Below are 12,804 nucleotides of genomic sequence, written 5' to 3'. Positions count from 1 at the left end.
CGATAATATGGACGGAGAACATAGAGTTTACGTTGCATTGGCTAGGCTATGCTAGGTAACCAGGGGGCGTGCTCTGTAGGGGCGTGCTCTGTACTGGCCGCGGCCATTAAAATTTGACTGAAAGGAAGACGATCCAATGAGAGTGTAGTTGTCTACATGCATGACGTCACTGTAAAGTATTAATAGGTCACAATCCCCACCCGGGTCCCCACAGTCGTCGTGATAGAGAAGCAGTCACCCGAGAGTTTTCATTGACAACAACCGCTTTCCTGAAGGTAAATATACTCTACGGTATACAGAGAATGTATGTGAACTGTTAGTATGTACTATCGAATCGGGGTTTCTGTTTCTCGTGTATTCTAGCTTGGTAATAGGTTGGCTAGCTAACGTTACGTTAGCTGTTAGCTAAAAATAGAACAATGGAATCTGTCTTGCCGTTCTCTATCTGAACGTCAATGTCGCCGACATTAAGGTTCGAGTTAAATCAAAACTCGAAAGTCGGCTGTAACCTTAGCTCTGGGGGCGAACATTGCCATGTAGTTAACGTATACCAACGTAACGTTTAGCTATCGCTACTTAACCGGTGATAATGTATAATGCTGGAGCTGAATCATTGAGCTGAATGTCGCCAAGGGGTGCATTGACCCAAATGTGAAAATGGCGAAGTGGAAAAGCGAGTGTTGTCAGGCCATTCAGATGCTCGGCAGCGAGTGTTGGACATTTTGGTCGGTGATTGTGTTTTGGTTGGTGTGGGCCTAATTTAACATTACTAACGCTAACTCGCCATGTAACGTTAAATACAGCACGAGTTTAACATTTTGTAACTTGTGAATTACGCTAATGTTGTCTTTCTTGCGCGCCGCAGTACTTTCAATTTATTTAGGCCTTGCTGGTAGAAGGCGGGGTGTGTTGGCTAGTGGAGGGAGCGCACTGGAACAAACCAGACGCCTCCCAGTGGTGAATGTTTGTTTGGGGGAGGGGTATTTGGAGGCTAACATGCTGCTTATAGCTTAGCAAGCTTCTTAATTCACCAGTTCTGATTTGGATCTCTATCGCGCTTTCTTTGCGTGGCTGATTTAACGTTAGATCTTTGCTATGGTTATGCCGTTTATATATTCAGTTTTGTGTTTTCAGATAGTGAGAGATGGCCCGTACCAAGCAGACCGCCCGTAAATCTACCGGAGGAAAGGCGCCAAGGAAGCAGCTCGCCACCAAGGCTGCCAGGAAGAGCGCACCCTCCACGGGTGGAGTGAAGAAGCCCCATCGTTACAGGTACAGTAGTTTTGAGTTGCAAGTTTAATGAATACGGTATATTTGCCATTACATCATCAAGAAATTTGAATCGCATGACACTAGTGGCACTGTTGTGAAAAACAAACATTGCTGTCACAATGTCTATGACATCATGATGTCACAATGTTTATGACATAATCAGTGATGTCACTGGCTATGACATCAGTGATGTCACAATGTCTGACATTATCAGCGATGATGTCACAATGTCTATGACATCAGTGATGTGCTAATGCTGTCACATTAGCAACTTGCTAATTACCGTTTCCTATGCCGTAGGCCTGGAACTGTGGCTCTGAGGGAGATCCGTCGTTACCAGAAGTCCACAGAGCTGCTCATCCGCAAGCTTCCCTTCCAGCGTCTGGTGAGAGAAATCGCCCAGGACTTCAAGACTGACCTGCGCTTCCAGAGTGCTGCCATTGGAGCTCTTCAGGTAAATTACATGTAATGGAATGTCACCTTGAGGGTTCACTAGAATTGGTTAAACATTTTATAGTTTGTCCACTTACACATGTATATCCCCCCTAACAGGAGGCCAGTGAGGCATACCTGGTGGGTCTGTTTGAGGACACCAACCTGTGCGCCATCCATGCCAAGCGTGTCACCATCATGCCCAAGGACATCCAGCTGGCCCGTAGGATAAGGGGAGAGAGGGCCTAAGTGGCTTGTGGCAGCATCGGCAAGACAAATGATCGTATTTATCGTACTTAACCATTTTTGTGGACATTTTTATTTCTTGGGTATTTTTACAGTTTTCTTTTTGATTTTTGTAATGTATTTTAGAACGAGACAAATGCATCAGTCATTCCGCAAACCTGAATTCAGATTGAGGTAATTGGGGGGGATGGTGTGCAGTAGAAAGTAGGAATATCTACTTGGCTCCACAATGGGTCATTTTTACATGTAAACGGTGGTTGGTGGGATGTCCTACCACCCGTGAAAAGTCCTTTTTGGTTCCTTGTGGGTATCGGAGCTCCAGATGAGGCTGGAGTCTTTGAGAGGCTGAATTCTTCACATCTTCCGTGGGGGTCCAGGGTTCCTTCATCCATCTGCCCTTTTTCCACAGTATGCCAGCATGTCTTGCACAACAGGTGTCTGTACTGTAGTGTCAAGCTATTGTGTTTATACAGTCACACTGTACACTCAACAGCTGTGTTTATACAGTCACACTGTACACTCAACAGCAAGGAGCATGGCAGGACCCCCCTGTATTTTTCTGGACTGCTTTTTACATGTTATTTTTCCAACATAAAAAAAATCTTGGCAGCTACATTTAATACTATTTATGAAGTATTGTCACATGTCTTTCTATTAAAGGTCTTTACGAGTAAGAAGTTGTGTTTTGTAGTCTTTACAAGTGTGCAGTTGCAGTATACATGCAGTACACAAAGACAGGATGTGGTCTATTATGCTTTTTTTTTATTAATATATACATATTTACAACAGTTAATTGTATATTTACAACAGTTAATTGGCAACAACACATCACATGTAAAACACTCGAGGGATGGAAACTCCTTTTTGTGTCTGTCACCTTTTTCACTGTCCATGACTTTGCATCCCTGGTACAGGGACTAACTAAGAATTGTATAGTGGTTTGTCATACAAACCACTCGGTATGCTTGAAACCAGTAGCTGTAAGGAAAGCAAGTAGAATTGATAAGTGACAACATTTCTGACATCTAGATGGTTAAATCCAGCAAAAATCACTAAACCATAAGCCTCACCAATACGGCAGACAATTTCTTCACACTCATTGACCGTGCTGGCTCTCAGTGCCACACAGCAGAAGCCTGTTGACTGAGGAGTTTCTGGGGAGTTGCTGTGAAAAGAGCCAATCATGTGCTTAGATGACATCTGGGTCCAGCCAATGAACAAACGTGTGATGGCTTGCATCACCACCACCACCACCATGTCTCTATAGGGGGGTGCGACAGAAGCGTGCAGAGCATCCAGATAACCCCCGGTCTGGCATGACTAAATATGCAACATAAATATTTAGGCCAATTGTGACATGTGCATGCATGATATGGACAGAATAAAATGCTTTTTTGCTATTTGTGGAAAAAGTTGTATATGCTTACATGTGCTTTATATTTCTGGGCAGACTAAATGTAAGGTTCAGTATGGAGATTAAAATCAAAATACTTACGCCACACAGAATGCAAATATTGTGTAATCTAGCTGATCAAACCTCCCTACACATGAGATTTCTGGGTAGTGATGCTGGAAAAGCTCCTGAAGAAAAACAAATTGGACGCAAGAAGATTGGCATGTTATGACAGGATCATTTTATTGCCGTCATTCATCCTGGTCACAAGATAGCATATGAATGAACACAGCCATTTGTTTCTACTCACCAGCTTGCTGTTTTTCTCAGTGCATATCAAATGTGTCTCCTTCATGTCTAAGAGCACCTCCTGTGGGACAGACGACACCGATTGAGTGCACGGGTGGTATTAAGGATCAGGTGTGTCCCAGAATAAAAGACAACAGTGCCCAAAATCCATTAAGGGCCAGTGTGCCCTCAGGCGGGGGGACGGCTCTACTACCTTGCTAGGCAGGTTTTGCCGCAACACTTGTGGGATTGCGTGCTGCAGCACCTCCTTGCCTCCAAACTAGGAAGAGAATAGAGTAGCTGTCAGTGCACAATAGTTGTGGGAGACATAAGGATGGCGTTTGTTTTGACACAAAACCACGAAGTACGCCTCAAATACACAGTAATCGACATTACTGGGAGCACATAGGGATGTAACAATACATTGCAAGACGGTTAAAAATGGATACATGTGTGAAGATTAAAATCTGTGAGATGAAAAATGAATCGCAATGCTTTTTTCGGTTTTTCTTTGACAAAATAAAGAAAATAGGCATTCAGTGCAAAGTTTGTGTTTTGCAGTTATACCTTACCCCAGAAATAAAAAGGCGTCTTTTAATTTGATAAAGAAAAGATACGAAAAAATACAATATTTTGTGGTTTTCGTCTAAGAAATAATTAGTTAATTTGTCGGCAATCTCATTTTGTATTTTCTTTTTAAGAAAATAGTATTGTGAACTCAGTATTGTGAATCGTATCAAATCGTGAGTTGAGTGTATCGTTACATCCCTACTACACATCAAATTAGAATACAAAAACAAATATCTACCATTCCAATGTTTGCCATTCCCAAGAACTGCACAATGTACACAATCCTGTGAGGAGAGGTGGTTCAGTGTCTCATTGGATGTCAAAACAGCATAATAGATGTCATATTCTTGTTTATTATTATTAACCGATTGCTCAGACAGGTCAGATTAGGTAGAAGCAGGGCCGTCGACGGGGAGGGGGGGACAACCCATACAGTTGTCCCGGGACCTGGATCAGGGTTGGCCTTTTTTTTATGGCCCCCCCTGGGGCGGTCTTATGCTGATGTTTTTCTTGTAATATATTTACTTATGCTCTTTCTTTTAACCCTCGTCTTACACATTTAGCTTTTTGGACATTTTTCTCCCCTAACCATATATATAAGTGTGAGTATCCCTCACCTCTAATAAGAAGTTATTTTTTTCCTAGATCCTCATCATAGATAACACGTTTTTAATCATTTTCAGAATTTTAAGCCTTTAAATGCCAGTTTGTTTACATAATTCCACTGTTTTCTATAGTGTAACAAGACATGTATTATGTCATAGACATTGTGACATCATCACTGATGTCATAGACATTGTGACATCATCACTGATGATGTCATAGACATTGTGACATCATCACTGATATGTCATAGACATTGTGACATCATCACTGATATGTCATAGACATTGTGACATCATCACTGATGATGTCATAGACATTGTGACATCACTGATGATGTCATAGACATTGTGACATCACTGATGATGTCATAGACATTGTGACATCATCACTGATGTCACAATAGACCCTTTTCATGGGTGACATTTTGTGGAAGTTGGAAACCCTCATTACTGTTTTGCTTGCACCTGTGTTTACCTTGCTTTTTCAACACAAAATGGCCCCCGTGAAAAGGTTGTGACATCACTGATGATGTCATAGATGATGATGTCACTGATGATGATGTCACAATGTCTATGACATCATCAGTGATGGTTTCACAATGTCTAACGTAAACATCAGTGACATCACAATTGCTCGAGTGCCACGCAGCCACCGAGCAGCGGGTGAGGCAGCAGCTAGGCGGCAGCTAGCGGGTATGCTATGAGGCAGCAGCTAGGCGGCAGCTAGCGGGTATGCTAGCTGCAGGGCCAGCTTGGCGAGCTGCAGGCCGAGCCTAGGAATCGAGCACGTAGCACGCGAGATGCCTAGTCTAATAAAAAGCCCCCTAAAAAGCAAAAAAGGGTGGGGGGGGGGCCCTTGTGAAGATCATCTTGTCCTGGGCCCCGCGAAAGACGGCCCTGTGTAGAAGAGGTACATGAGCGACTTGCCTGCCCTCCTTGAGGCACTGTGAAGGGGCCGGCAGCCGCTCCTCTCTAGCCGGCTGCTGGGCCGCAGCGGGGCCGAGCCTCAGAGCCCGCAGCAGCTTGACGAGGGGCCGGTACACCATGCCATCCCGGTCCCGCCACCGCAGGATGCGCATGGACAGAGGGCGGCCCTTCAGCCGGGACAGAACCACACCTGCCTGGGCAAGATCGGAGGAAGTTTTCAAATTGAAAATCAGGGGAATGCAAATATAATGATGAGAGTAAAGGGGTTTCTCAATTATACAAACACGTGGGGTTTATCAAGGGTCTGGTTGTATACGAGTAGCCTGGGTGCAAGAATAAAATGTTGGCATTGTACGTTCATATCACGCTTCTAGATATACGTGTATGTCAACGTTATAGAGTGCTATTGAAATAGCGCGGTGGCCAATAAGGGCGTTGTGGACAGGATGAGGGCGAAAACACTTGCCTTTCACATCAGAGAGCCGTGTTTTCGCGTTTCACACTCAAAAACAGATCAAAACTCACTCGGGTGCAAGGCAAGGCAAAGAGTTCAGAAGTGAGAAAAAGCCAGCACACCAAATGTCCTTTGACAGGTTTATTGACTCATCTGGGCAGGAGCAGCAACGGACGTTTCAGCCAACAGGCCCTCCTCAGCGTTCTGCTGTGTCAGGCAGAAATGACGGCTATACTGTATACAATCATGCCGGAAGTACATTCAATTATTGAATAAAACATAAAGGATCTAGTTATAGAGCAACATTGTTACAAAAACATGAAATTTACAATAAACACGTCTTGATATAGGTTCTTGATATAGAGCCTTATTTTGAAGTACTTCCGTCTTTGTTTGATGTAGCTTTTTATGACCTACAGACTCACTCTGTAGGTTGCTGTAGGTTCCCAAAAACTCTTGTGTGAAGTAGAATAACAAGCTACTTTTTTAAGTTAAGTTAAGTTATCCTTTATTTATCCCCTTGGGGAAATTCATCCTCTGCATTTTACCCATCCTCTACTAGGAACCTTCCTAGAACTAGGAGCAGTGGGCAGCCGCAGTGCAGCGCCCGGGGACCAACTCCAGTTCTTTTGCCAGTACCTTGGTCAGGGGCACTGACAGGTGTATTAACACTAACATATTTTCCGGTCTCTGCTAGCATTATTGGTGGTTACTATAGCCCAACAAACTGATGTCACATAATGCAACACTGTTTGCATCTCACCTGCAATTACCACTCCTTGCCATAGGTGTCGCCCAAGAGAACAAAACGGAAATCTTTAAGAGATTATCACTTTAAAAGCAGGTGTTTAGAACAGCAGATATAAAAGCTTTCAGAAACTAGATACAGGTCGACTCACTATTGTGTTACATCACTTAGTGATAGAGTAAATAGTATGCAAGACTCCAGTCTCGCGAGGATCTTCTTACCTGCCCATTCTTGGAATTCCTCAGGGAGATTCCGTTGATCTCATCAATGACATCACCGGGGCAGACAAACTCGTCTACCTGAGCCTGACTGCCAGGGAGCAGGTCGAGGACAAAGACCCGCCCACTGAGATACCTGAGAGAGAGAGGGGGGGGAGAGAGGGGGAGAGAGAAGTGATGATCCAGGGGGAAGTATAGAGCTATATATTGCATAATACAACTGTCTTCATGTGTGATGATGTTAGTCCCCATAGTAGCAGTTTCATTGTAGTGAGACCATTTTTCAAAACTTTACCTCATCCGTTTATCGGGGACCACGCTCGGGAACCGCAACACCTTTTTCATTGCTGTTGCCAGCCCGCACTGTCGCTACTAGTGCACTGAATTCAGATGCACGGGCTGATATATTGGCAAACACATTCAGTGGAAATCGACTATATTTGTAAAGGATACAAACCTTAGCACCATCCCCACCTCCCGACATGGTACAGCTTCATATATCTCACACACCTGGAACAACAACAATGCAGAAAAGATCAGCAGACTGTGCTTCACATTCTATATTGTTGAGCTTTCATTATCAATTTGCAACTAGTCATGTGTCTTACCGGTAGGAGCCAGCTCTCATCCAGAAAACTGCAGTTCTGTGTTGAGAAATGTTGTGGATTAAAATACTAGCATATAAACTTACTTATTGCCTACTTGTGAAAAATACTAGCATATATACTCACTTAAGGCCCACTTAATAATAACAACAATAATAATAATAATGATAATAATAATCATCCACGGCTAAGCCCTTATGTTGTCAATGTAAAAGGTCCTTTGTTATGTGTTTTTTAAGCCCTAACACTGTGTAAAATGTCATGTGATTTATGTAATGTTTTATATGAAGCAACTGTGTACTGTGTAGAGCTGGGTATTGGTTCAAATTTCAAGAATCGATTCGATTCCGATTCACAAGGTTGCGAATCGATTGATTTCGATTCGATTCAATTCGATTCGATTCGATTCGATTCCAATTCGATCAATTTTCAATATTGATTTGGTTAGTGATACCAAAACGTGGTTTTTGAGCTGTACCCTGAATTACATGACTGTCCAGTTATGTAACACAGGGGTTTCCAACCAGCCAAGTAGATACATGGGGAAAAAAAGTTGCAGACCTGTTGTCAATTTTTAGTTTAGTTTTAGTTACACATATATTTACTCACCAGGTGGTGACAAAGGGTAAATAACAGCCTTTTCATCTGTCAATAAAGACACTTTCACAATTATGCACAGTGATTTGATTTCAGCCTATATAATTTCTAAAAGTAGATATTAATAATGATCAAACATTTCCATTCATGTAGCCTACAGTATTTATGTTTTTGTTTCAACTACAAACATAATTAAACGTCAACTTGAAACTATGTTTCAACTACCACACACAGCATAATATTTTAGCCTGTTTATTAAAAAAAAAAAAAAAAAAAAAAAAAAAAAATTTAAATCGATCTCTGGACATATGAATCGATAATCGAGGATTAAAATGAAAATCGATTAAAAATCGGAGAATCGATTTTTTGAACCCAGCCCTAGTACTGTGCCCATGACAAATTCCCCACCCAGAGACAATAAAGTTTAACCTAACCTAACCTAACCTAACCTGGCATTGATCTGCTAGGTCATTTGTGAAATCCTGCATGTATGGTGCTATATATTTAACTATATGTAGGTTTTCTTGGTATAGATATTTGCTCTGACCTCCATGTCCAGTTTGAACTCCATCTGAGAGAGGACCAGCAGCAGTGACATAAAGGGCTCTGGAGGGGGAAGGACATTCCATATCAGCACTGGTGTTGGTGGTGGACTCTGCCAGCACCAACCTGATGACAACAATTTCCTTCGTGGCTTAAGCCACTGCCAAGTATTCAGTGAAAACAATCCGATCTTGTAAAAAGCCTCACCCACATATTCCTCATTCCTGAGGATCGAGGTATCCTTGCTGTACCACTGCAAAAGAGACAAATATTAAATATACTTGAGTATTTCCCCCAGGCCCAACCCATGTAATTAAGGAAGTTACTAGTTGTTAGTTAAGGTAGCTAGTAGTTGTTAATTAAGCATTTTGTGTGACCTCATCTAAAGTGAGGACTTAACTCATATCAACTCTGAATAACTGTCAAACTAAATGAATGTCTGCAAAACTGTTTACAGGTTTCAGAAATGTGTGAGATCATGTGCAAAATAAATCAGCATTGTTTTTCGATTAAATTCTCCTTTAAGTACATTTTACTGTTAATACTTCTATAACCTACTTTCAGTAAAAGTTTGAACACAGGGCTTTTTTTAATAGTTTCAATTAGGTATTTTTCCATTATGGTATTGCTACTTTTAGGATTTGACTACTTCTTCCACCACTGGAATCGCTGTATCAGTGCCATTCTTTAGAATGGCAGAACTGTATCTTAAGACATAAAGTGAAATATAAAGGAGAGTTAGAAAGGACCTCCAAGATCCGGGGCGTGTGCAGCAGGTGTGTGATGAACTGCGGCAGGGCCTTGCGGACGAGGGCCAGCCGGAGCAGGTAGCGGCCGCGGCCCTGAGCCGTCAGCAGCTTCACGCACACTCTCGCCCGTTCCAGCGGCAGAGAAACAGCACACAGCCTGCACAACAGACAGGGTGTTAATTAAGCAATATATCACGAGAGCAAGTGTGTTGTGGTGAATATACTGTATCCCGCTGATAAGCTGTTATCCCACGAGGCCGCAGCTTATCAGCGGGATAAATTCCACAACACACGCTGCTCGAGTGCTATATTGCTTTTATAAAACGGTTTCCAAGTATAATAATATAATAATAATAATACTATAAGTCCGACTGGCATCGTATTCTGATAGAGTCAGTTGAAACACTACTGTAAGGCGGGACCTCTAGCAAGAAGATAGATGTGCGGGTGATTTGATTGGATCGTTCTGGAGACTGAAGTCGACATTGGCCAATCCTGGCGCTTGCTGAGAGCTTTTTGCAAAGCTCGACACCAGAGCCGTATGCCGACACCAAGTAACGTTACGTCTTATTTAGAAATGCGGTGTTAAGAGTGAGGGCATGCGAGAGAGGGGTTAAGACATTAGCCCGCGTCTATTCTTGTACAAAACATCATTTTCTGGGAAGTATTAGTAAAGTTATAAGCGAAGATCGATTCACAAGGATCTGAAAGCTGTCTCCGCCATTTTGTTTTTGAGGTAACCAAAGCCTAAGAGAGTTGCGCCATCATGCGTCTGGCTGCAAGCGAGTAGCTTTTTGTTTTGACACTACTGTAAGGCGGGACCTCTAGCAAGAAGATAGACGTGCGGGTGATTTGATTGGATCGTTCTGGAGACTGAAGTTGACATTGGCCAATCCTGGCGCTTGCTGAGAAGCTGAGAGCTTTCTGGAAAGCCCAACACGGAGCTCGAGCGCAGAGCTGCCTTTTAGTAAGAGAGTTGCCATGGCAACCAATAACCCATGGCCATGGGTTATTGAACTCGGTTACTGGAATTATACAATGGCTGTGAACCAATCAGATTGCTTGATTTGAGAGAGCCGTTTTATAAATACTATTAACATCCTACTTCATGATCTCTGTATATTGACCTGTACATTGTATATTGACCTGCACATGTATGTCCTGTTTTTAAGACCAGGGACCATGTTGGAAATAAATATCTGCACTTTCACATGTACATCCCTTGGATTTTGCTGTCTTTATATCCAAATAAAAATCAATCAATCAATCAGACCTGACCGCTACGCTGCATACAGACACTAAGACAAATTCCTCGTATGTAACTTGCATACTGTGGCAATAAAAGTGATTCTGATTCTGATTGAAATCGATGATTTTTGTTGTCTCGGCAGCACTTCAACATGTCCCAGATATCTAGGCTTTGCTGCTGTCACGGTGTGTGTCTAACAACCTGCCACAGGCATCTTGGTGGGGAAGCTGCTCAAAACACTGCCAGTAGTCTCTGTGTACCAGACTCAGAACCGGTTCTGGGGGAGTGAGAGAGACACACACACACACACACACACACACACACACACACACACACACACACACACACACACACACACACACACACACACACACACACACACACACACACACACACACACAATATGCACATGTAGATTAATTTGAAACAGAATATTGCAAGTTGCAAGATATTTGTTGTCAACAACACAGAAACAGCACAACATATCTTTAAACAGAATTCAATGTTTTCCTTTATTTTTTTTTTTGCAGTGTGAGACACATGGGATAAGATCATTGACTGTAAAATGAATCGGTAAGATGCATGCAAAAGACATGAATAAAATATGAGTGTGGTGCATGCAAACATTACTCGGATGATGACTCACGCTGGAGGCCTTTCCTGAGGATGAGCTCCAGCAGCTCGCAGCAGGAGGAGAGGTGAGGGCTGGAGTCTGTCACCAGCTCTCCATCCGCCTGCAGGTTCAGCAGACACACTGGCAGCGGAGAAAACACTGCTGTAAGTCTGTGTGACAGTCTATTTGCTATCTGATATGATGTGTTTTATGTCAGTGGTTCTCAACGTGGGTTCCCTGACCCCCAGAAGAGGGGGGGGGGGGGCATGAAGGGGTTCCAGGGGGTCCTCATCAAACTGATGAATTGATCAATTTCAGCATTTAAAAAGAATGACTATTGATCATTTTCATTATCTCTAATTCTCTATACAGATAGCCATGGAATTCTGGACAAAATCATATCTAGCAATACAAAATATTCTCATGTTTGGGTCTAAAAGACACGAAACAATAAAGAGAAAAAGGAGCTTCTTGCATAGAGAAAGTTTTAATTACGAAGTAAAGTACATGTCTACTGCAACAGTTAAACAAACAATGTACATCTCCATAATAAACCGGGGCACAAAACGCAACGCGTTTCAACCTCACTGGCTGGGTGTGGGCTGCCTAAAAGACACTCATTAAAGAAGCCAATTAAATACTAAATTAGAGGTCCTTGATATGAAAAGGTTTGAGATTCTGTTTTAGGTTAGGCATGATGAGCCCACAGCTTGTGTGTGCGACAGCCAACAGACAATGCGAAAGGTATGAGAGATGCTGTTTAAACGTGTTTTCAGGATGCTTGTAGCAGGAAAATTAAAACTAATTGATCCAAATGGTATGACAATCAGAAGTCTGATCACACGCGATGCTTCAAGTGCCTATGTAATTCCGAACCGATTAACCAATAGCATATTATATATTTTTACCTTTGAGAGTGCCGAGCAGAGGATCTTTGGGTGCCATGTCGTGAGACCCAGCTGTGATCAGAAGCTGTCACACTCACTCAGTGACACCACGACGTCAACACACCTAGCTCGACAACACGCACTAGTACACCCACTTCCGTGTATCAATAACAGCATACCGACATCCCCGATCTGCTACCTGCCTGCAAGCTCACTTTCTCCTGCTTTTGACCCTACGAAACCGCTAAAATGATCAAAGATTCACCTGTTGGGGCGAGGAGCTATCAACGCCCGTGCCCTTTAACGCTATTCCATAATTGTATTAGACATGATCTAAACATGGAATGCATCGAGGCATGAACGGGTATGATGAACTGCATGGGTTCTAGCCTCCATCTAGTGGTCTCT

General features: G+C 42.7%; 2 protein-coding genes across 3 annotated transcripts; one reads left to right on the top strand and one right to left on the bottom strand.

Moving 5' to 3' along the window:
• Positions 1-190: 190 nt before the first annotated feature.
• On the top strand, positions 191-2,621 carry LOC310775111 (histone H3.3A). Its single transcript, XM_083635201.1, has 4 exons — positions 191-275; positions 1,135-1,272; positions 1,573-1,726; positions 1,825-2,621. The coding sequence occupies exons 2-4, from the start codon at positions 1,145-1,147 to the stop codon at positions 1,951-1,953; spliced, it is 411 nt and encodes a 136-aa protein (XP_083491327.1). The 5' UTR covers positions 191-275; positions 1,135-1,144; the 3' UTR covers positions 1,954-2,621.
• Positions 2,622-2,750: 129 nt separating this feature from the next.
• On the bottom strand, positions 2,751-12,572 carry LOC310774541 (uncharacterized protein). 2 transcript variants are annotated; one of them, XM_083634630.1, is made up of 16 exons: positions 12,418-12,572; positions 11,543-11,650; positions 11,098-11,173; positions 9,648-9,804; positions 9,106-9,151; positions 8,903-8,961; positions 7,762-7,797; positions 7,611-7,663; positions 7,157-7,289; positions 5,734-5,927; positions 4,440-4,485; positions 3,846-3,911; positions 3,654-3,713; positions 3,446-3,531; positions 3,021-3,115; positions 2,773-2,928 (listed from the first exon to the last, which is right to left on the bottom strand). In XM_083634630.1, exons 1-16 carry the CDS (start codon positions 12,452-12,454, stop codon positions 2,894-2,896), a joined length of 1,287 nt encoding a protein of 428 aa, XP_083490756.1. In that variant the 5' UTR covers positions 12,455-12,572; the 3' UTR covers positions 2,773-2,893. The 2 variants fall into 2 exon arrangements, with proteins under 2 accessions (XP_083490755.1, XP_083490756.1); XM_083634629.1 differs by having other exon boundaries at positions 2,751-3,115.
• Positions 12,573-12,804: the final 232 nt, after the last annotated feature.

The sequence above is a fragment of the Poromitra crassiceps genome, assembly GCF_964638095.1.
Source record: "Poromitra crassiceps genome assembly, chromosome: 4".
Taxonomy (NCBI): domain Eukaryota; kingdom Metazoa; phylum Chordata; class Actinopteri; order Beryciformes; family Melamphaidae; genus Poromitra; species Poromitra crassiceps.
The sequence above is the reverse complement of the archived record's forward strand: the minus strand, read 5'-3'. Positions and strand labels throughout refer to the sequence as shown.